Source organism: Dama dama, chromosome X (assembly GCF_033118175.1).
Source record: "Dama dama isolate Ldn47 chromosome X, ASM3311817v1, whole genome shotgun sequence".
Classification (NCBI taxonomy): domain Eukaryota; kingdom Metazoa; phylum Chordata; class Mammalia; order Artiodactyla; family Cervidae; genus Dama; species Dama dama.
The window spans coordinates 51,189,889-51,213,472 of NC_083714.1; the positions used below are offsets into that span (position 1 = coordinate 51,189,889).

General features: G+C 41.8%; 1 protein-coding gene across 8 annotated transcripts in view; it reads left to right on the top strand.

Annotated features, from left to right (window-relative positions):
- AFF2 (ALF transcription elongation factor 2) overlaps positions 1-23,584 on the top strand; it is a 538,050-nt gene that overhangs the window by 407,916 nt on the left and 106,550 nt on the right. For all 8 annotated transcript variants that reach the window (XM_061135862.1, XM_061135864.1, XM_061135865.1 and 5 more), the window contains one exon: positions 4,319-4,415. In XM_061135862.1, coding sequence (XP_060991845.1) covers positions 4,319-4,415 — 97 coding nt within the window. The remainder of the gene's footprint in view (positions 1-4,318; positions 4,416-23,584) is intronic.

Here is a 23,584-nt window from a genome sequence, read left to right on the forward strand (position 1 = left end):
CCCATCTCATCTGTCCCAACTTTCAGTATCTAAGCTTTTCTAGACCAGGACTTGTTTTTGTTGACACAATCTAATGAATTATTTTATTTCTTAATACTCAAGAAATGATGCCATAGATAAAATGAAAACAGAATTTTCACACAAAGGCAGACCCCTTGAAGCACTAGATCCTGAAAAAACATCTGGAGTCACAAAGGATCACTGCTTTGTTCTGTTTTCATCTACAGTAAGTCCCCCTGTTCTGAGCGTGTGTTCATAAGTCCAATTTGTTTGTAAGTCTGACAAAGTTAGCCTAGGTACCCAACTGAAATAATCAACTGTACAGTACTGTACTGCAGTAGGTTTATAAAACTGTCCCATGTGGCTCAGCTGGGAAAGAATCCACCTGCAGTGAGGGAGACATGGGTTCGATCCCTGGGTTGGTAAGATCCCCTGGAGAAGGGAAAGGCTACTCACTCCAGTATTCTGCCCTGGAGAATTCCATGGGCTACAGTCCATGGGGTCACAGAGTCAGACATAACTGAGCAACTTTCACTTTCACTTTTCACACAAATAATACTTAAAAACAAACACACACAAAAAATAAAGAAAACATTTTTAATCTTAGAGAATAGTACCTGGAAAAATACAATAGTACAGTGAAACAGCTGGCACATAAGGGCAAGTTCACATCTTTGAATGTTCACAACTTGAAGGCTCGTATGTAGGGATTTACTGTAATTGAGAAGTGGGAGAACAATTGTTGTTGTCATTGTTGATGACCACACATGTGGGCAGACATTCACCTCAGTGTGGTCTGCTCACATTTGGGGCTCTCCAATGTGTGCTGAATCTGTCTCTGGAACTATAACCTCATGAAAAGAGATTACCATTTTTCTGCTGAGACCACCTGAACTGCAATGGGCATGAATGGTGCTGCTATAATAATTAAATGCCAAATCTTTCATAATCCTCCACTTTCCCTAGAGTAATGTTCAGCATTAGCTCTAGATGGAAATGCAAACAAGTACATGTAGATTCAATAATAAAGCTTAATAGATCAGGGAAGGAGTGGGATAAAATGAATGCTTAACACCTCCAGAGATAACTCATGATCATTTGCCTTTCTAGTGATTTCCTTGACTTGTGTTTGCCAGGACTTGAATCTATGCATCAGACTGTCCTTTATTTTATTAATAGCCAGCTCCACACCAAGCTTGTTGCACAGGAAGTGTTTAATGTCAATCAGTATACAGATTGGCTGGCTATTTCTAGAACTGTTCACTGGAGGGCCTTTCATTTCCATGTTAAGATCTTATCAAGTTGATTGGAGAGTCGAATCAGTGCTGAGTTCTGCTTTCCATGACCTGGTTCTAACTGAAGGAGAGTAACCTGAAGATCATGAGCCCATTTCTGGATCTTAGAGACCCCTGAGACATTTCCTGAGTCACCACAGCAAACTTTGGGTTGGTTGGCAAAATTAGATGAGAGAAACAAAGTCTCACTAAGACTTTGCTTGTGATGACTTGCTAACAGTTATTTCTAACTGTGGCAATTTATTTCCAAACTAACAGATAATACCCTGCATTGTTTTGTATTTTCATTCCTCATACATTGCTTCATGTTATGCTCACTGCCACCACCCTGCAAGGAGTTTGATTATTAATATTATCCCATTTAACTGATGAGGGACCATAGATGAGGTGCAGAGACAGTGAATGACTTACCTATATATCAGAGTTTATGATTAACCTGCAGTTGAATCCAGCATTTTGATTCCACGTCAGTTTTGTTTTGTGGGGTTGTTGTTGTTGCTGTTGATTTTCTTTCTTATTCTTCCCTTTTTAAGTTACATCCTCTAAGAAAACATTACATACTCTGGCTGGAGATGTTCTGGCTGGAGATGGTCTGGGTTCTGTGTTTGCTGCCATGATTTATGAGCTGTGTGACCATGAACAGGTTCCTTAAACTCTCTAGGCCTCACTGTAGCCCCATTTTCCAGGAGGGGCTAATAATTTCCACCCAAACATGGGGCTAATTATTATTTTGAGAACTTCCTTCATAAGATCCAAATTGCATGCTGCTAGTCAAATAGTTAGGGCTTCCCTGGTGGCTCAGTGGTAAAGAATTTGCCTACCAATGCAGAAGACATGGGTTCGATCCCTGAGTCGGGAAGATTCCATTGGAGAAGGACATGGCAACCCACTCTAGTATTCTTGCCTGGAGAATCCCATGGACAGAGGAGTCTGGTGGGCTACAGTCCATGGGGTTGCAAAGAGTCAACACAACTGAGCGACTAAACAACAACAACAATCAAATACTTGGCACCTTCCCTGACACAGAAATAGATTCTCTAAAGGGTTAGAATCATTTAAACATTTATCATTTATTTTGCTGAACCCTTACATGTAAACTAACACATAGACATTGCCTACCGGAACACACATACACACAGAAAATGAAGCCCATCACAGGTCATTTTGAAATGTTTGAGTTCTATTCCTTATGAGAATGATACAGTCTTCATTTCCACAAGGGGTTGTAAAGAATTATTTGTTCAGTCATAAGCCTGCAACTGCGAAAGAAATGCTAACATGCATTTTGTCTACTTCTCTAAAATCTTCCAAACATCCACTAGTCTCTTGAAGGACAGTCATAAATCCTGCAAATTTCACTCATCTGAAACCAATTCTAACAACTGTCTTTCCCACGAATCATCCTTTATATCCATCTTCCAGTTTCAGTGAACACATCCTGGCCTTAGGTGACTGAGCACAAAACTGGAGGAAGTGGACTTTCTGTTGGAGATTTTCTGAAACCCACTGTGACCTGAATCCCTTTCTAACATTTGGACATAACCTCCAAAATAATGTGCTCTCCTAGTTATCAAATTAGAAGTTGCTTTTTGCCTTCCAGCTTCCCTTCTAGAAAACGCACACAAGTGGGAATCAGGAGATGGGAGTTTTAGGATGGGCTGTAGCACTAATTAGCTGTGTGACCTTGAATAAAACACTTGGCTTCCCTGAACTTTTCTTTGCTTGTCTGCAAAATGAGGCTGGTGGGCTATATCATTTCTGGGAAGACACTGTGTGGAAGGCCGAGGTGGATAAGTTGCTGCCCCTGTGTACATGGGAACTGGGGGCTGGGGGGTGCTCAGTGGACAGCCAGTGCTGGGATCAGCCAGAGCTGGGAGTGGGGAGAGGGAAAGAGGATTCTTTCTGAGATGGAGATTCTTTCTTGGAAGCTTTTGTGAAGGAGGTGGGATCTGACTGAGCTGTGGGGGGAAAAATAGAACTTTCAGAGTTGAAGAAAGGACTTCTAGCCGGGGAGTGAAGCCTGATGCTGAGTCTGAAAGCAAGAAAGAGCCAAGTATGCTCAGAAACTAGTAATCAGTCCAGTGAAGCTGGGGCTGGCCCCACTTGAAGCCTGGGGATGAGTTTGAAACTTGTGTTTAAAAAATAAAAATAGTAATGCCAATTGGTCTTTGAAAAAAGTGTAACTGGAATTCTAAGACAGTAAGTCACTCTTCATGCTGTAGCTCAAGTTTGGAGTTAGAAAGAGGGTGGCACTGGAATTAATATCCCTATAGAAACAGAAGGCTCTGTCTGCTCGATAAACAATTTTGAAAGTGCTAGTTCATCACCCAAATTCCGACCACTCATATTTTTCAGGTACCTTGCCTTAGGAGAGAAAGATTTCTTACACATATCGTGGACTTACATCTTGGGGATCAAATTTTACGGGAAGAGATCGGTCATATATCAAAAGGTTAATGACGAGCCATTTCTCACCCAGCTATTTTGTGGCCACCGAGCTGCCACAGTGCAGAGGGCACTGGAAGGCAATGGAAGTTCACTGGGCCTTTTGCCTCTATCATCCATAGAGCCCCAGCAGGCTCCGACAACAGCCTCTCCAGCCAGGGGCTGCTCTCATGCCCCTGTTCTTTCATGGGAGACTCGAAGCATCTTTTCTTGTAGAGATCCACTGCCACATTCTGCCTCCACAATGATTGATCAGTACATTTATTACACTTTCAGTAGTAAAAATATATAGACTCCAGTCATCTCTGGAGATGCTGAAACAGTCCTTTTTTTCCCTTGATTTAGGGGAAGGTAGAGAGGGAGGATGTGTGCAGAGTCAGACATAAATATAAGAGCTCAAATATCTAATTAGCTGAAAGAATCTTGGTTCCCTCTGCACCTTTGACAGAATTGCAGCTGTCAGATTGGAGCATCAATATTTTATCCTCGTCGCAAGATGTATCTGAGGATGATTTAGAAAAGACGCTTTCTAACATCAGTGCCACTGTTTTTTTTTTTTTTTCTTTTTTTCTTTGTAGGATGCTTGAAGACGACTTGAAGCTGAGCAGTGATGAAGATGACCTTGAGCCCATGAAGACCCTGACCACTCAGTGCACTGCCACTGAACTCTACCAGGTAGGAACAGCATAGGGCTCATTCTGGACCCATAGGGAGGGAGCTGAAGGAACTAGAATGGTTTTGCCATCCACAAGCCTGCCTGCTGCTTCATCGCTGGGCTTTGGAGCAAGGGAAACAAGCAAGGGCAGGCAGAGTGTTCTGGACCAGGTCAACTCAGCTCACACTTTCAGTGAGGAGATGCTGAGCTCTTAAAATTCACTGCTTTCACCCCTGCCTTTTGCTCCCTCCTCACCATATACACACCTACTGGTCATCAAAAGCAGTATAGATCATCCTTCCCTATCATGGACTAACTATGGCCTTGAGTGCAGTGTAACTTTCCTATAGTAACTCCAGCAAGACTTAGCACCCAGACTCATCCATTCCTTAGTGTATAAATGTGACTACCCACATGAGCCTTTAGGCAAAAGACATTTGGTAAAAAGTTGTTGCTGCCCTGATTTCTTCCATTTTGCATCATTAGTATTTACAGGACTTAACACCAAATTAGATGGCCAGAATGTGTGTTTGCAGCATTTCCAATGAGCCCAGACCTGTTGATTTAAAAAGATCGGGTGTCATGTATGAATCGTGAGTGTGGCAGTGGAATGTGTAGTATCAGTGATGCTCATGTGTGTCCTTTAGGACAGAAAACTGTCTTGCCTGTGGGGTCCTCCTGGATGTCCCAAGAATCTCAAATAAACACAGAAAGATAACCTTTAAAAAAAAAAAGCTAAAACCTAATCATGTTGTTTCTATCGTGAAGTCTGCTGAGTTATAAAACTGAAACCGGGGTATTTCAAGGCATGCTCAAGCACTAGTCTTTCAAGGTAGTTAACAACTACAGAATTCCACATTCACTAAATATTTTGTGAGGAGCCTGCAAAGAAAACCTTAAGAATTGTTTCCTTAATTTCTCTTTATGTTTTCTCATTGTTAGTGTATAGGAATGCAAGGGATTTCTGTGTGTTAATTTTATATCCTGCAACTTTACTATATTCATTGATTAGCTCTAGTAATTTTCTGGTGGAGTCTTTAGGGTTTTCTATGTAGAGGATCATTTCATCTGCAAACAGTGAGAGTTTTACTTCTTCTTTCCCAATCTGGATTCCTTTTATTTCTTTTTCTGCTCTGATTGCTGTGGCCAAAACTTCCAAAACCAATACAGTGTTGTAAAGTAAAATAAATAAATAGATTAATTTTAAAAATAAAAGAAAACCTTAGGAAAAACTCTCCAAGGCTCACCCACTCCATTCTCATCTATAATTGTTGACCCCACGAGAATGCTTACCATTTAGTATAATTTTAAAATTGAGTACATCTTCAATGTTGCTGCTGCTGCTGCTGCTGCTGCTGCTAAGTCGCTTCAGTCGTGTCCGACTCTGTGCGACCCCATAGATGCCAGCCCACTAGGCTGCTCTGTCCCTGGGATTCTCCAGGCAAGAACACTGGAGTGGGTTGCCATTTCCTTCTCCAATGCCTGAAAGTGAAAAGTGAAAGTGAGGTCGCTCAGTCGTGTCCGACTCTCAGGTGGCCAAAATTCCCCTCTCCTTTATTTTCTCCACTTTATTCGGCTTGTATTTTGGATAATATGTAAAAATTGCATCTTTGTAACTTTGGTGATTTATAAAGACCAAGCACCTTTGTCTCCCAGGAGCTTGTGGTACATTTCCTGAATGCAAGCAATCCTTTTCCTACTTGGGCTCCAGAGCAAATGGAAAATGTGCACTTACATTCCCGTGTGTGCCACTCCTGCTTTCAGCATTTAATATACCAGTGACCAGAACATTATTATGGCAAATAACCCCTCCAAAAAAATCCTAGGTCATTGATTTTGACAGATGCAACATGACTTTTTAATGAACACTTGCAGCAAGTCATCAACAGTGAGCGAAAGTAGAGTTTGGAGGTTGACTTCTTCATGTGATTACGCAAGTACAGTCTGCTGTTTTGGCTTCTCGAGTTGTTATTTTCTGTATTTATCTGAAGAAGTGGCATTAGGTCAATTGGCCTGAATCCTTTGGGAGTTTACCATGTTTCAGGTGACTGTGTCAGTGCCGTGACCCTCGGGTAATCCCTGCTGGTGAGTTGGCGGTGCTCCATGGCACACTGCCTTTAGCCTGGTCATGCCTTTCCCAACAGAGGTTCTCACTTGAAGGGGGAGTTGACCTGGGATATCTAAAGTAAGGCAAAATGACAACTTATTCTCTCTAACTGGGTCTAGGAAACAAGAAGTGGGCATAAAGTTATAAACATTTGCAAACAAACCCTCCTTATAGAGTCTGAGGAATAGTTACAAAGCCCGAAGGCTCAAGGTCAGGAGACAGTGGTCCTGGGGTAGAAGGCAGGCACAGTGACACCAAGTTTTGGTGAGTTCTGGCTTTCTGGGATGCAATATTCTTTTTCAAAAATGCATGGATTGACATCATTTTCCTTTTCTTGTCATTGTGGTAAAACCTAAATAACATAAAATCCACTAATTTAAAGTCTAAAATTCAGTGACACTGAGTCCATTCACAAGCTTGTGGATCCAACACCAGTTCTAAAATATTTTTATCACCCCACAAGGAAATCATACATTGAGCTGCTACTCCCCAGCTCCCCTACCTCCCAGCCCTTGACAACCACTAGTCTACTTTCTGTCTCTGGATTTGCCTTTTTCATTGGAATGAAATCATATAATACATGACCTTTTGTGTCTGGCTTCTTTCACTCAGCATTGTGGTTTTAGGTGCATCCATGTTGTGGCCTGGATCAATACTTTCATTTTTTATGGCTAAATACTATTCTGCTGCCTTTTGTTCATCCATTCTTCAAGTGATGGACACTGGGATCCACCTTTTGGCTCTCAGAAATAGAGGTGCCATGAACCTTGGTATATACATTCTTGTTGAACACCTGTTTTCAGTTCTTTTGAACTGAATCTCTCAATTCTTTCAGTCTTTCCCCCCAGAAGTGGAATTGTTGAATCATATGGTAATTTATGTTTAACTTACCGAGGAACAACCAAAATCATTTTCTTTTCCAATGAGATAACATGGCACCACATATGTCATATGGTACTATTCCCTCATCTTTTAGTTGAGCCCATCGCATTTCGAGCCACATTAGAAGTTCTGAGCACTCCCACTGATCTATGCTAAACATGAAGTTAGGTGGTTGGTCTTAGTCAAGCCTCATGGCAAATGTTAGTGGTAGATTTGGGCCTCCAGTCCAAGCTGCAGAATTGCAGAATCATTCTATTTTTGGCAGGATGGTTGGAGGGAAAGCATCCAAACAAATGCACAGGTGTGATAAATGATGTGTCTGAGGGATCAGACCACTCCATGGGTTTGAGCCGGCATTATGCATAGAAACTTTCTCAGAACCCAGTAACTACATTCAGACACACATAGTTCAATAAAAAAGCCTTTAGCTTTCTGGAGACTTCCTCAGATCATCTCATTCATAATCATTGCACCTGGACTCACCTAAGGAAACCCAAATTGCCCAGATTTGGTGAGTATACATGAATCTTTTCCCCAAAGCTCCTAAGACCGTATGCTATGGTTTGTGATATAAAGAATCCCGAGAGAATGCATTGTAAATGCTTGTATGAAAAGGAAACATGGGCTCAAGATGTGTCAGCTTCTAATTTGATCTTTCAATCCAAGTCTCTCCTAATCAGAACACTATTCCCTCTCCCTGCCCCTCTACGGGCACCCTCCATGGTAGTATTGGCTGTGCTGAGTGGGTCCTGTGCACAGACACCAATAGAACCACTAGGATGTGTTTAAATGCTAAGTATTACTCCTGCAAACAGGGAAATACAGCAGGAAGCCTGAAGGGGAAGAGCATAACATACAAATTAAAAACACCAAATGCTCAGCTATGGAGACCCAGGAATATAAATATATTTTTTAAGAAGGTATTTTACCTTCCTGTGACTCTTTAAAGTCAGAGATGCATGATCATATATGCACATGGTTTCAGTGAAAAAGCCCTGGTGATTGTACCCTGAAAATATTTGTTAAAAGTTTGCATATGCTCTCCACATTCCCCACTGCATTTTACTGTCTTGGTTGGGACAGTTTGGGAGGCAGCTGAGTTCATAGGTGAACGTAGGTGGCCTCCTGGAGGAGAGTGAGCGAGAGCTTAGGTGTGCAGTCTGACAGGCTTGAATCCTAGCTCTGTCACTTGTCTGGTGATCTTGGGATAAAGACCTAAGTATCTATAAAATGGAGGTAATCGAGGTAACAATAGCCATTTCTTCACTGGATCATAGTGAAGATTCAATGAGTAAATGAATTAATACAGGCCAAATCATGTGAAATTATGGTTAGCACTTAGTACTCACCTCTTTACATCATCATCATCATCTGTTACTACTACTACTAATGATCTAAAGTGTCTCATATTTGAGAGAATAGTTACATTACTTTCTCTTTTCTTGTGAGGAATGGGAGGTGAAAGAGAGTTGCTGAATTAACTATCTGGAAAAGAATCAGTTTGTGGCAAACTTGAATGAAAAGATCTGTCTTCCCAACAGGTATTAGCTGTGTGCATCTTGCCATGAGGAATTGTAAACGTAGTCATTGGGAGCATAGCTTTTGAAAATTTATAGTTACTAAAGGGAATGGGATTGGGGAGGGATAAATTAGGAGCTTGGGATTAGCAGATACACACTACTAGGTATAAAATAGATAAATAACAAGTACCTACTGTATAGCACAGGAAACTCTATTCAGTATCTTGTAATAACCTATAGTGGAAAAGAATCTGGAAAAGAATATATATATGTAACCAAATCACTTTGCTGTAATTGACACAAATTGTAAAAAAAAAATAGTTTTAAAAGAGCATGATTTTTGGACTAGAGCAGCCTGTACTTCAATCTCCCTAATAAACTGGAATAACCAGTCTTGTCTAACTCTGAGGACAAGATGAAGATTGTGTATAAGAAAATGCTTTGAAAAACACAATTGCTTCACAAATTGGTGATTGTTCTTCTTTATGGCCCTTTTAAACATGAGTTGGAAGCCCCTTCTTAGGGGTCCACTGGTAAATAGATCTTGCCCTTCATTTTGGCCTTAGCATTCAGTGGGATCTATTAGGAATTGGGTTGAATGTCCTAACTGCACCCAAAGACATCTATGGGGAATGGATGACTCTTCCTCCCCTCTGAGCCCCAACGAGTTTTAACCCAGACATCCCAGGAAGAAAGGCCAGGTTGCCAATGACACTGCCCAAAGTCCTCCAGGAAAATTATGTGTCTAAAATGGAGCTTTTCTTCAAAGGACTAAATGGGTGCAGAGTTGCGTCATACCAGTTCTTATTTCTCTGAGTTCTCGCTGTGCCCTAGAGAAAGACTGTAGGGTTTACTGTGAAGCTCTAGTCATCTTGGTTTTCTCTCAAGGGCTTCCCATGAATGGGAAATAAATAATGACTTCAAGTTGGCATCGGACATTGGAATATTCAAGAACAATGCTTGAACTGGATGCAGTGTTTTGAATTTAGTCTGCATGAACATACACGTTGCAATGTGTTCTGTTTTGTTTTTGAAGTCAGCTATCAATAATATGGTTGGATGTATAGCAGAGTGATTCAGTTATATATACATACATATGTATATATAAATTCTTTTTTGTAAATCAATGATACTTCAATAAAATTTTTAAAAAGTAGCATGGTTGGGATGGGAGGGCTCCATGATGTCCATTACCTAGCTGACTTCATTTTTCCTTCTCAACTGCCACTCTTGACATCATAAATATAAAACCCAGCACTGGCCTTCCCCATCCAACACTTATTGAATTGCCATTTTCCAGCCAGTCTTGAAGGGTAGGCAGTGACACTGTGATGAGTCCCCTGGGGTTTGGCTTGAGAGCAGCACAGCCCAGTAGGATGGGCTTCCTGCAAGTGTAGGTGTGGGGTTTTCTGCACATCCTCACCCCTCATACCACTGAACCTGCAGTTTTCCTTTTGGTCCATTTTTTTCCTTCTATTTCTTGGGATTAAAAGAACTCCTGAAAATGAGGGGTTAAACCTTGAGTCAATTTTCATTTACAGCTGAGAAGCAGTTATTGATGCTGTGTTTGCAGTTCAATAAAAGATCTAAAGATATAGACCTGGTGCTTCTCTTTCAATATAAGCCACCTAATCAGTCACAAATGTTTTCTTAACAAATAAATTGTATTGACAGGTTTATTAAAATTTCTGTTTTTAAAGTTTTAAACTGTTCACAATTTGACCAATTCCAAAGGCTTCTAGTCTGTAGTGTCCAGACTCCAGAGCCCCCTCTGGTACATATTCATAGAAGTGGGTAAATACTTTCTTGATGTTTCTTTGAATGTTATCCTGATGATTGATTTATGCAGCTCGAAGCATGTAATATCTGTTAAACTCTGGCAGTAGGATGGTCTGTGATACTTGGGTTTTGATGCCAGGTTAGATCTGGGCATGGTTGTCTTGTGACCTAATCATCTCCGATTGACATTAGCAGCATCAGAGTTTAGCATTACAAAAGCCATAAAATAAATAGGTATTGTTAGAAACAACCTTTAGAGAATTTTAATATTAATACCATCTTAAAGATTAATGTGAATGAGACTGAAACTTTAGGTGAGTTCATTTAACCCAGTTAGAAATTCAGAAAATGGGTACTATGGCTGGAAGTGTTCAATTAGTGGCAGGCTCAGCTAAAGGACTCTAGATAAAGCTTGGAGTGGTGTGTTGGTGCTTTAAAAACAGAACTGAACAATTTCAATTTGCTCTGAGCACAAAGACATTCTAATGAGTTGTGTCTGGACACATTATTGTAAGTAGCTCCGATGTACCCAATTTTATTTAAACCAATCTTCTTTCTTTTTCTTCCTAGGGATTGCCCTTAGAAATGTGGTACTCAATTCAAAGCATGTAACTGGGGATGTGTGGACTTTTCAACAGATGCTAATAACAGAGCTGCACCTCAAGCCTGTTAACATTTACAGAAAAATATTGTCCTGAAGCTCTTCTCCTCCACTTCATAATTTTACTTTTCATCTGAAGATCACTAATTACCTCACAGACACAAAACAGCTTGTTTTTAATCCAGTTTCTTGACACCAGTTTGGGTGTTATACTGGATTTGTTTTTGTTTGTTTCTGTTCTTATGGGGCCCGTTCACTGAGTAGTTTGTTATTTGATGCATGCGTGTTGTGTCAGTTGTGTCCGACTCTTTGCGGCCCCGTGGACTCTGTCCTTGGGATTTCCCAGGCAAGAATACTGGAGTGGATAGCCATTCCCTTCTCCAGGTGATCTTCCCGACCCAGAGATCGAACCCACATCTCTTAGGTCTCCTGCATTGGTGGGCGAATTCTTTACCACTAGGGCTGCCTGGGAAGTTAAAGTGAAGTCGTTCAGTTGTGTCCGACATTTTGTGACCTCATGGACCATAGCCTGCCAGGCTCCTCCATCCATGGGATTTTCCAGGCAAGATTACTGGAGCAGGTTGCCATTTCCTTCTCCAGGAGATCTTCCTGTCCCAGGAGTCGAACCCAGGTCTCCTGAATTGCAGGCAGACTCTTGACCATCTGAGCCACCAGGGAATCAGCCACCTGTGAAGCCCACTGTTATTTGGTAATTGCACATAAAATGATTTACATGGGAGCAGAAAACCTGAACATTCTGGGAGATTTGAGATGTGTTCCTTGCACCTGTGATGTATATTGAACTTTCCAAACCTAGCGACCAAGTTAAATTCAAGCCTGCTTTTCTGATTAAAGCTTGCTAATGGAAAGGGTGGGAGGCATACATTTTACTGCCGCTCTCAGCTGGCCCCTGACGTGCTATAGTGAATTCATTCGTTGTGACAACAGATACTCTACCCTGCTGTAATGGTTCCGATTTTTTAGCCACAGTTCTTCCCTTATCATGCTGAACAAGTTGTTACCTCCCCAAGATTTCTCTGCATTTCCATTTACTTTGTTATACGCAGAAAGGCTGGGGAAGGCCTCTTCCATAATGACATCAATGTGGCACCCACAGCAAGAAAGATCAGCCTGTCAGAGCTATAGAAACAGCAGATGGATTAGGAGGAAACCAGGTGCAAAATAACTTTGATAGAGTCTTTTAATGTAAACAGTTTATCTGTCATTGCCTTTCATTGAAATCCCATGCAAAATGAGGGCATTCAGGCTGTTCAGGCTGCAGAAGGTAGCAGAATAAAATCCATACGTTGTCATACTCTAACTCTCCAGCAATTAGAGAATGAGAAGATATTTTAATTTATTCATTAAAGACAGGAAAGTAAATAGGATAACATATAAGGTTAATAGAATAACATTGGCCTTCATATTCCCAAGATTGTGTTTCCCATTTGGCTGTATTAGCATAGAGACTAGATTAATAAGAAACTGCTTAGGGCTTGTATGATGTGATTTTTAATATGCTGCAGGCAAGTCTGTGACTGTTTAGAAACCTGCTGAATTTTTTCATTATAATTAGGTCTTCTACATTTAGTACGAAATATTTTGACTTGTAATCTCCATAGATTGTCTTTTTATTGTAATCGCCATACAATGCTTTGAGCACTCAGAGATGCAGAGGAGCATAACGTTTTCACACGTGTTAAATGTCCATCACCACTGATGACCCAATCCTGACTAATGTCCATGACCACGTATGAATTGTCCATCTATGCACATTTCCATGGCAAACCCAATGGCTGTTTTGCTTAGCTGAACATTTTCTCACCGTGACTGTACATCAGACATTGGTAAGGATTCCCCCAAGGATTGGTAAGGTTCCCCCAAGGTCCAAGTGGAAACAAAAATGGGTACCGTCTGTTGTTTCAGAAACAATAACTCTCCTGTAGGACATGAATGACCACAGCCTTTTGTCCACAAAGAACACATAACACCTATCTACCTCTGTAGAGAGGGTGGCAGAGGAATAACAGCCACCTACAGAAAGCTGAGGATCATGAAGTCTGTGTGAATCAAAGTGCTGGAAAGAACAGCACCGTGTTACTCTTGTCACTGCCTAGGCTGGGCTGGGAAGGAAGTGGCTGGACTGGGCTGGGCTGAAGGAAGTGGCTGGGTCGCATTGGTCCTCTCACTACTCTCACCTTCACTCTCTGTTTGGTCCAAGCTTGGTCTTTTCCTTAGGCCCTTTCATTGCCCCAGTTGGGTCCCAAATCCATGGCTGAATGTTCGGACTTAGTCATCAATTATCAGCCCCCAGGCAGTGTACCATGTGTTCCTAAGTTTTGGTAGTTCTAGCATCTATTAGAGTGATATGGATGCCTCCAGTAATAAAACTTTTGGCCACACTGACAATGTAAGATTTTCAAATTTAGCTGCTGGCTTGGAAAAGTGTACTGGGGCTTTGGTTTAGGGCCTAGGAATGCTTTATTCTGTCCCCCCAAATATATGCCATCTGCTGGAAAATCAACCAGGCAGGCTGCAAACACCCAAGGACCTTGTCGTGAATGGAAAGCAGAATCTGTCTTCTTCTTAAGCAGGTGTATTTATTTTTTTCTATTTCTTTAGCCAGAGCAAAGAGCATAAGCACTGTAAACACACAGAACATGTATCCAAATTTGAGATTAGCTATCAATCCCAGGTTAAGGATTCAAACTTCAAGGGGATGGGCAGGTAAGGACAGCAGACCTTTCCAAATGTATGGTGTAGCCTATGCGTCATGAAGGAGTTCCCAGGAATCTCTGAAACATTAGATATAAACATTTATAAACTTGCTAATAGATCTTATTTCTTGCTAATGGTGGTGAACTACATAATGGAGATTCCATATTTATCCCTGAATCATACATGTATGTATATGTGTGTGTATATATATATTGGAATAGAATAGTTTTGTATATTAAAATATAGAATACCAGACCTTAAAATGGTCATGGAGAGTCCTTACTCCAGCCAACAAGGACACTGAGGCATGGAGAAGTCAGTTGTACTGTGAGGTAATAGAAAATATATTAATACATAGTGGTCTCCACCCCAGGTTCCCGGTACAGAGCTCCTGAATTCCTTGTAATTTCTTAAGTAATAAGACTGATAGGAGCATCTTTTGTTCTAATATTTGCTCTCTGGGTGATAGGGACATCTTTTATTCTAATGAGATGACTCTGTGTGGGCTCCTGGACTGTGGTCACCAGAGAAGCCAAGCCATGATTGGAAGCTTGGAATTTCCAGCCCTACCCTTCCATTCTCTACAGAGGGGAGAGGGGCTAGAAACAAAGTCAGTAGTCACTCACGTCTATGTGAGGGAGCCTCCAAAAAATCCCAGTAGTGTGGGATTCAGAGGGCTTCCCCTGTGGCTCAGGGGTAAAGAATCCACCTGCAGTGCAGGAGATGGGTTCAATCCCTGTATTTGGAAGATCCTCTGGTGGAAGAAATCGCAACCCATTCTAGTATTCTTGCTGGGGTAATCCCATGGACAGAGGAACCTGGTGGGTTACAGTCCATGGGGTCACAAAGACTCGAACACAACTGAGCAACTAAACAACAACAGTGGGATTCAGAAACTTTCCAGGTGCATGAACACATCCATGTACATGAAGTGTGACATGCCCCAATGCCAGAGGGATAAAAGCTCCTACCTGTGGGATCCTCCTAGACTTCACCCTATGTCTCTCTTCATCTCTCTGTTCATCTGTATCCTTTGTCATATCCTTTAATGAACTGGTAAACATAAGTCACTGTTTCCCTGTGTTCTCTAAGCCACTCTAGCAAATTAATCAAACCCAAGGAGGGGGCCATTGGAACCTCTGGTGTCTAAGCCGATTGATCAGAAGCACAGGTGACAACTTGGGCTGGCAACTGGTACCTGAGGTGGGGGGAGGCAGTCTCATGAGACTGAGCCCTTCACTGGTTGTATGTGATTAGCTTTCCAGGTAGAGACAGTGTCAGAACTGAGTTACATGGTAGAATACCCAGCTGGTGTTGCAGAAATGTACTTGGTATGGGATGAGCCCACACACGTCTGGTGTCAGTGCATTGTGAGTGTGGTTGTAGTATGAGAAAAAAGGAGAAACTCGAGTGGAAACATTACTGAGTTTTCTAATACAGATTGATAATAAAAATGGCTGTAGCATCTTGCCCAGAGTAGAATACACTCTAAAGGGACAGAAAGCCTGAACAGGCTAGTATGCTAGTACTGAAAATGCATCATCAGTACTCATTCCCATGTAGGTTTTGGAAAACATATTATTGAGTACTTCTATGCACTAAAAATATGCTTCCCATTTCCTTGGTCACACAGAGTAAGGAGAGAGCCTCTATTAGGTCTCGATTGTCTCCCAGCAAAGGACACAGGTCATTTTGTGAGGGGGGCCTTCTTAGTATCAGGGCGAGAGGGCTTCGATTGGCTAGAGGAAAGAAAATTGAATTTTCAAATCCACAAACCTCAGGAGAACAGAGTAATCAAATGCCACTTACCTTGGCCCTTCTAATATGGAGAATAAAGAAGCCAACACTGAGATGCTCTGCCTCGTGTCTCCATATTTACTCCACTTAGAGAATGATTAGTGTCAATAGATGACTCAGGAGTGAAATGTGCTTCTTCACCGAAAACAGTGCATTTTTCATGAAGTTACAATATTACCAAAACTTAAGTTATAAACAAAATTTCCAGTTGACAAGTGAATCTTACTGAAGGGTTTTATATCCAGCAAAAGAGCGAGCCTGGAGGGAGCAAGGTTTCATGGAATGCTGGCATTTTTGAATTATGTTATCACATCATCTTTGGACAAGATGCTCAAAAAAAACTCCTGCCCTGTTGCCTGAGGAGGTTGCCCTGTTGGTGAAATACACATGTAAGGACAGGTAGGACCCGCTATGAGGCCTCTATTCAACTGGTGTTTGGCAGGGTCATGAGAGGGTGAAGATGATCAAGAATTCAGTGAGACTTGGGAAGCCATGAAGGATTCATGACCAAAGGGGAACATACAATGGGATAAAGATAAGGATACCAGTGGCCCAAAGAAGAGGCCAGAGCTATTGTCCTGATGAGAAATAAGAGGTCTCCAATGAGGCCATAGCTGTAAGAAGAGTGAAGAAGGAATGGACATGTACCCTGTCCAGTCTGCTCTGCATTCCCTCTTCACTAGGGTGTGAAGTTGAGCCTCGTGGACAGTTGCAGGATGGATCCAGATACATGTGATCCTGGAGCCCAGCTTTTGCTCTTTTCTCCTCTGCACAGAGTTGGGTACCTATTGGCACTCTCTCATACCCAGAGCAGTCAGGCTCTCAGACTCCACAATCAGACCCAGATCTTTTACCCAGTCTGTGTTTATTGAGTGGCTATTAGGTGCCACATACCTGAAACAAATTTCTTCCAGTATCTGCCTGTCAAAATTTGAATTCTGCACCCATCATGTCCAGCACAGGCCTGCCTTTTATATGCATCAAAAACAATGAATTAGGGCTTCCCCAATGGCTCAGTGGTAATGAATCCACCTGCCAGTGCAGGAGAGACACAGGTTCAATCCCTGGTCGAGGAGGATTGCACATGCTGCAGAGCAACTAAGCCCATGAGCTGCAACTACTGAGCCTGGGTTCTAGACCCTGGGAACTGCAGCTTTTGAAGCCTGAGTGCCTAGGGTGTGTGATCCACAACAAGAGAAGCCACTGAAGTGAGAAGCCTGAGCACCACAACTAGAGAGTAGCCCCTACTCGTTGCAACTAGAGAAGGCCCGCAAAGCAATGAAGACCCAGCAAGCCAAAGTAAACAAATAATTAAATTTTTAATGGATTAAATTAAAATGGGAGAAGCCTGATACTCCAAAGCTAGGGAAGATGTGTTGCCATACCTGGGTGTAGTGTCAGAAATTCAGGCAGGCGTCCAGGTGTTGTGAAATGCTGAGTGCCATTTTCTCCTCTTCAGCTGCAATCCTGACTGTGTGTGCGTGCTGCCAGCTGATACCTCAGCCTATAGGATATGATGTAAGCCTCTTGCTGTTTCACTCATTCCAGTGAACTCTATTTAAATGCTATAATTAAGCAAATCATTTTTATATTTGGGCAAGTGCTCTCAGGATATGTCTCTTTAATTGATTTAACCAATTCTGTAGGTATTGATTTTTGACTATCTGAATACCCTAATGGTGAGTTCATTTGTTCATAGAGGAGTTTCTCTTCTGAACTTAGGCAATCAATTCAATTTACCAATACATGCCATTAGATGAAAGTATGGCTAGGTCTCGCAGAGCAGCCCCATGAAAAGTTAAAGATAAAACATAGAAACAGAAAGCCAATGCAGTTGACTGCTCGTCTCTCTTTTTTCCATAAAGTCTAATATCCAGTTACTTGAAATTATCTGAATGGTTGACTTTTCATTTTTTTTATCAAGAAGTGTATTATATAGACTCAACTTGGGTGTATCTGCTAGTAAAAAAAAAAAAAAACATATAAACAGGGAATGTAAAAGGCATGTAGAGCAATAGTAATAGAATCACATTTTATGCTTGACTGACAATATGGTTATTGATTAAGAAGATAAGCAGTCCCCAACCCTGTAGCCTTGCAAAATGAATCCATGGCTTCAATCGCTCTAGGCCTTCTGTGTGCTCACTTTGACAGTCTCAACGAACAGGAAACATACTGCACTAAGTTCGTTTTCTGTCAGTCTCAGGGAGTATAATGGCATAAGTCTGGATATAAATGTTCAGGTCATACTTCTTAAAAGCCCCAAAAGATTCTCTAAATATTTTTGTGAATATAATATACATGTCTATTGGACTAGAATAACACATCATGATATATAATAAGCAGGGCAGAATTACCTTACCAAAGAATTTTTACAAAGTTAAATCAGTATATAGAAGATGACTAGCAAGTTTCCTAAGTGCTTTCTAGGTAGATTTGTCTCCCTAAAGAAATATGATGTTCTCTCTACACAGGAGGATGGGACTAAATAGAGAGCCACCTTCCTTCCTTCCTTTTTCTTTCCTTTTCTCTATTTTTTCATGAGAACTACATTTGATGGTTCACATAATTCAGTGTGGTCCTTGAGTCACTTCAGGTTTGGTGCAGCAAAAGGATTCTCTACCTCACAGAGAGAAAAGGCCATTCTTTTTAGCAAGTTAGATTTAATGAGGGAGCAACTTAAGCATGTCCTTAGCCACATCATCCCTCCTGAGGAAATAAATTTGCTGCTTGGCAGGATACCACCAAGAGTACAACACTGGTAATGATGGAAGAATTAGCTTATGAGCACTCCTTGGAAGGAGACAAGTTCTTCTCCCTGGGAATATAATTTCTTGAGCTCCTATATCATGGAGGAAGTTCATCTCTGGAGCTTCCCAACCTCAGGGTCAAATGTTAGTGCAAAAGCAAAGAGCCGTCCTGATGGAGTAAGGTATGAAAGGAAAGTGAAAGTGAACGTTGCTCAGTCGTATCTGACTGTTTGCGACCTGATGGACTATACAGTCCATGAAAATCTTCAGGCCAGAATCCTGGGAGTGGGTAGCCTTTCCCTCCTCCAGGGGGTCTTTCCAACCCAGGGATCAAACCCAGGTCTCCCACATCGCAGTCCAATTCTTTACCAGCTGAGCTACCAAGGAAGCCCAAGAATACTGGAGTGGGTAGCCTATCCCTTCTCCAGTGGATCTTCCTGACCCAGGAATTGAACCAGGATCTCCTGTGTTGCAGGCGGATTCTTTACCAACTGAGCTAGCAGGGAAGCCCATGAGAGGAAGGACAGCTAAAGGAAGGGTCATCTGGAAAAGAATGATGCTTTCTAGGCTTCCTTGTAGGGGAAGAGAGAGTGAGGGGATTGGCATGCACTTGTGCCCCCAGAGCACCTCAGGGGTCTTGACCTCTCTACCACCAACATGAACCCCAGCAAGGTTCAGAGGCCTATATGAAGGTAGGGGGCCCTCTCTCCTGCTGGGCTAGGTCTGGCAGGATCTAAACACATCAAAGTCTTTCTCAAGTAGGACTTTGCAGACAGAAGCATTCTGTTCACCCCAGAACTACTCCTGATATGGAGAGAGGAGCAGAATGGTTTCTATAATCCTAGTTGGATTAACTGCATAGATTTGATACTGCAACCTGGTCAGTGGTCAGAAAGCCCATCAACTCTCTGGCTGTAAAAAAGATATGAATCCATGAGAGGGATAAAAAAGGAGTTCGAGATGAACAAATACACACTGCTGGATATAAAATAGGTGAACAACAAGGACCTGCTGTGTAGCACAGGGAAGTCTATGCAATATCCTGTGATAAACTATAATGAAAGAATATCTGAAAATAATATGTATCCAAACCACTTTACTGTCCACCTGAAACTAAGACAACATTGTAAATCAACTATAGTTCAGTTAAAATAAAAATGTATGCACCGATACCTGTGTGGAATGCAGTCACAATCAAGATGCACCTTTTTGCTTAGTATGCTGTGCTTTCTAGAACACTGTCATTGATGCTGGCTACTAACAACCACTCTTGGTGTAGACAGGGCGGGAATGATGGTCTTCATTTTTAAGATGAGGAAACTGAGGTTCACTGGTGTTAGCTGCATCACTAATGTCATGATGATGGAAATGTCATGATTAGGAAATGGGGAACCTGGTAATAGAACCCAGGTTTGTGGATTTCTAGCACAGCATTCTTTCCACATATAGCTCATTGCCTCTCATTGCACCATATTGGACTATGGTTTTTAACATCTTAATTTATCATCCTATCTTAGGCTAGAACTTCCTTGATGGAAAGATAAGTATCATGTTGGGGAAACATGACACCAAATAAGTAGAATATAGATTTTAAAAAGCATATAGACATTACAAATTAAAGCAGCATGTTAGCTATCTAACCTCCACTTTCCAATCAGTTTAAATTACTTTAATGTATGTTTTTAAACTCAAAATTAGCTCTAATCCCAATATGTAACCCTCTTAATGCTCACTGACTTAACGCTGTATCATTTCACTTTGACTTCCCTCCTTTTCCAGCGTCTCACATTCCCAAACATGTGTCTGGAACTTGGGATTGTCTTTTCCTGTCCCAAGATTTCAAAAAAGGAATTTTCTCCTTGTATATTTTGTAGACTTAATTATTTTCCCTTAAAATATTTTTATTTGCCTTAAAGTATTAATGTATATTTTGCACTCAAATAATTCACTTAATTTTTCTTTGTAGTCTCTTAAGAATTCCTTATATTATATATAAAACAAAGTCAAAATACAGTGAAAGTGGAGAACACAAATAGTGAGCTGTTTCTCGTGCCTGGCAGACATTCCCTGCAACCATATCGTTTGGAGATGAGCACATGGGAAGATGACAGGAGAGCATCTGACTAGAGCTGTGGGGACTCTGAAATGATCCTGGGTTAAATTCCAAAGGAGGGCGGGGGAACCTCTGAGCATAGATATTTTCCATCAATAGCCAAGCAACCCAGAAAAAATTAATTTGAATGAAGTTATTTTCCTATAATGGCTATATAAAAAGACATATGTTTCAAAGAGACTGGCCTTGAACATGATTATGTACCTCCTGATCAGAGGGAAATAACTGGGTCTAATTGAAAGTCCTGATGCACAGAGAAGAGAGGACATTTTCAAAAGCATGTCACGGAATCAAAGCTAGGTTAAGCAATGTCACTTTGATTTCTCTCCTTCCCATCTCCTGCCAGTGGCATGCTCAGCCCATCACATCTAGCTTGCTTTAAAAGGAAACCACAGGGACTTCCCTGACAGTCCACTGCAGGGGGTGCAGGTTCCATCCCAGGTCAGGGAACTAAGATCCCGAATGCCCCATGGCACGGCCAAAATGATAGTAATAAAAAAGGAAAACCACTGGAACCCCATGCCCATTATTTCATGGTAACCTTTCTTCTTCAGGAACAGATTAGTTTGGATTTTAAGGGATTCAGAAAAGTAGATTCATGCTATTCCCACAATGGCTTGTCTTCAGCCTACTGCCCTGTCTTATTCCACCAGCTGGGACTGGGAGAGAAAATGTGGTAGAAAAGGCAGACGTCGGTATGCAGCCTGGCTACATTCTGTAGTGATGGTCAAGGTCTTGCCCGGACTCCTTGCCAGAAACTGGCTCTTCCTTTCAGCACCCTTTAAGGGATTGCTCAGAGATAGGCATTCATATCCTAAACACCTGTGAGGGATGACGGGCCAGACAGACACTCTCCTTGTTTCCTCATTTTCACCTGTTACCTCATTCCCTCACTTTCTTATGATTCCACCATTTGCGAAAATTCAACCTTAGGCACAGGTGGTGAGAAAATAACTTTTGCCTATCAAGCCAAAGTGAAAAGTGAAAGTGTTCGTCGCTCAGTCATGTCTGACTCTTTGCAACCCCATGGACTGTAGCCACCAGACTCCTCTGTCCATGGAATTCTCCAAGCAAGAATACTGGAATGGGTTGTCATTTCCTTCTCCAAGAGATCTTCCTGACCCAGGGATTAAACCTGGGTCTCCTGCATTGCAGGCAGATTCTTTACCCTCCAAGCCACCAGGGGAAAAAAAGTACCCAAATATTAATGGGTATTTGCAATGGACTTCCCTCATGGCTCAGATGGTAAAGCCTCTGTCTACAATGTGGGAGACCTGGGTTCAATCCCTGGGTCGGGAAGATCCCCTGGAAAAGGAAATGGCAACCCACTCCAGTACTATTGCCTGGAAAATCCCATGGATAGAGGAGCCTGGTAGGCTACAGTCCATGGGGTCCCAAAAAGTCGGACACGACTGAGTGATTGAACTGAACTGATCTAGCAATAGAATCTGAGACTTAAGAAGAAAAGGACTTGGATTTCCAACAATAATGTCTAAACTGAGGAAATATTTCATTGATTTCAAACAAATTGCTTCCAAGTGCATTGGGTTGTTGTTATGGATTGAAAGGTTCGATATGCTTATGCACTGGTCACTCAGAATGTCAATCCAATGTTAGATTATAAATCGTCTCTGTTACACATGGTTGCTTCTGCCTTCTAATTTGTAACAGTATTCTCTTCATCTCTTAGCCATCACCCACCTCCAGGGTTCACAAATATAAAGGTCTCCAAGTGTATACCTTTTAAAAGGGTTCAAAGAACCCCGAAGTTGGTGAACCACTGCTTCCTCGCTCACCATTCTGAATGTTATTTCTACAGTCTAAAAGAATCTGGGGGAGTACTAGTTTTGTTCTGATTACATAATTATGCTACAGAAGTATGAAAAAAATCATCACTAAAACCCTCCAGGTGCTTAAACAGTTTGATAGACTGTAGCCATTCTGCCATCAGCGCCCCCAGCTGTGTTGCTTAGCAACATTTTAATTCCAGAAGAATCGAAGGAGATGCAATCCCTGTGGAGAGGGAAACAGAAATAAGAGGGCTGTTGACAGATGATCTGAGTTGTTTCTTCTAATATACTGTGAAGATCACTAGCTCTTTTCATGAATGATAAATGGACTGTACACAGATCAATGGGTTCAGCAATAAAGTGGGACCAGGCTCCATGTCTAAGGGACGCAGGCCGAGAGGCCCAGAGATTTCCTCATTTCGATGATTTGGTGTGTGTTTTCTTAAAGGTTCCATGGAAGGAAATTGATCCGAGTTGTCTGTCAGCTCTTGCCTTTTTGTGGTGTCTGCTAATAAAAATGATTTTAGAAATGGGTACTTTGGCCTTGCTATCACCAGGCAGGTGCAACCAGGTGGCTGGAGCAATGCAGGGTATAGAGTTTCCCGTCCTAGATCTAAAAATCCCCAGATGTCCCCATGACCATTCCCTCTGTGCTTCCCTCCCCATCCTGTCATAAGCCAAGCAGGTGCATGCGGAGGAGGAGGATATTTCTAAAATATGGTGTGTGTGCCTGCATGCTGGGTCGCTCAGTCGTGTCTGACTCTTTGTGACCCCCATGGACTGTGGCCTGCCAGACTCCTCTGTCCATGGGATTTTCCAGGCAAGAATACTGGAGTGGATTGCCATTTTCTCCTTCAGGGGATCTTCCCGACCCAGGGATCAAACCGGCATCTGCCTCCTTCATTGCAGGCAGATTCTTTACCAACTGAGTCACCTGGGAAGCTCCTCTGAAGTATTGGGAATGGCCAATTATATGAATACTTATCTCTAAGTCAATCACAATAGAGCTCCTTTAGTGTAAGGGATTTAAAATCTAATTGGTTAGTATTATCCAGAGATAGGAAAGTATTACATATTCACATAATTAGAAGGAAAGACTTTTCCGAATTACAGACACATAAACATACAGACA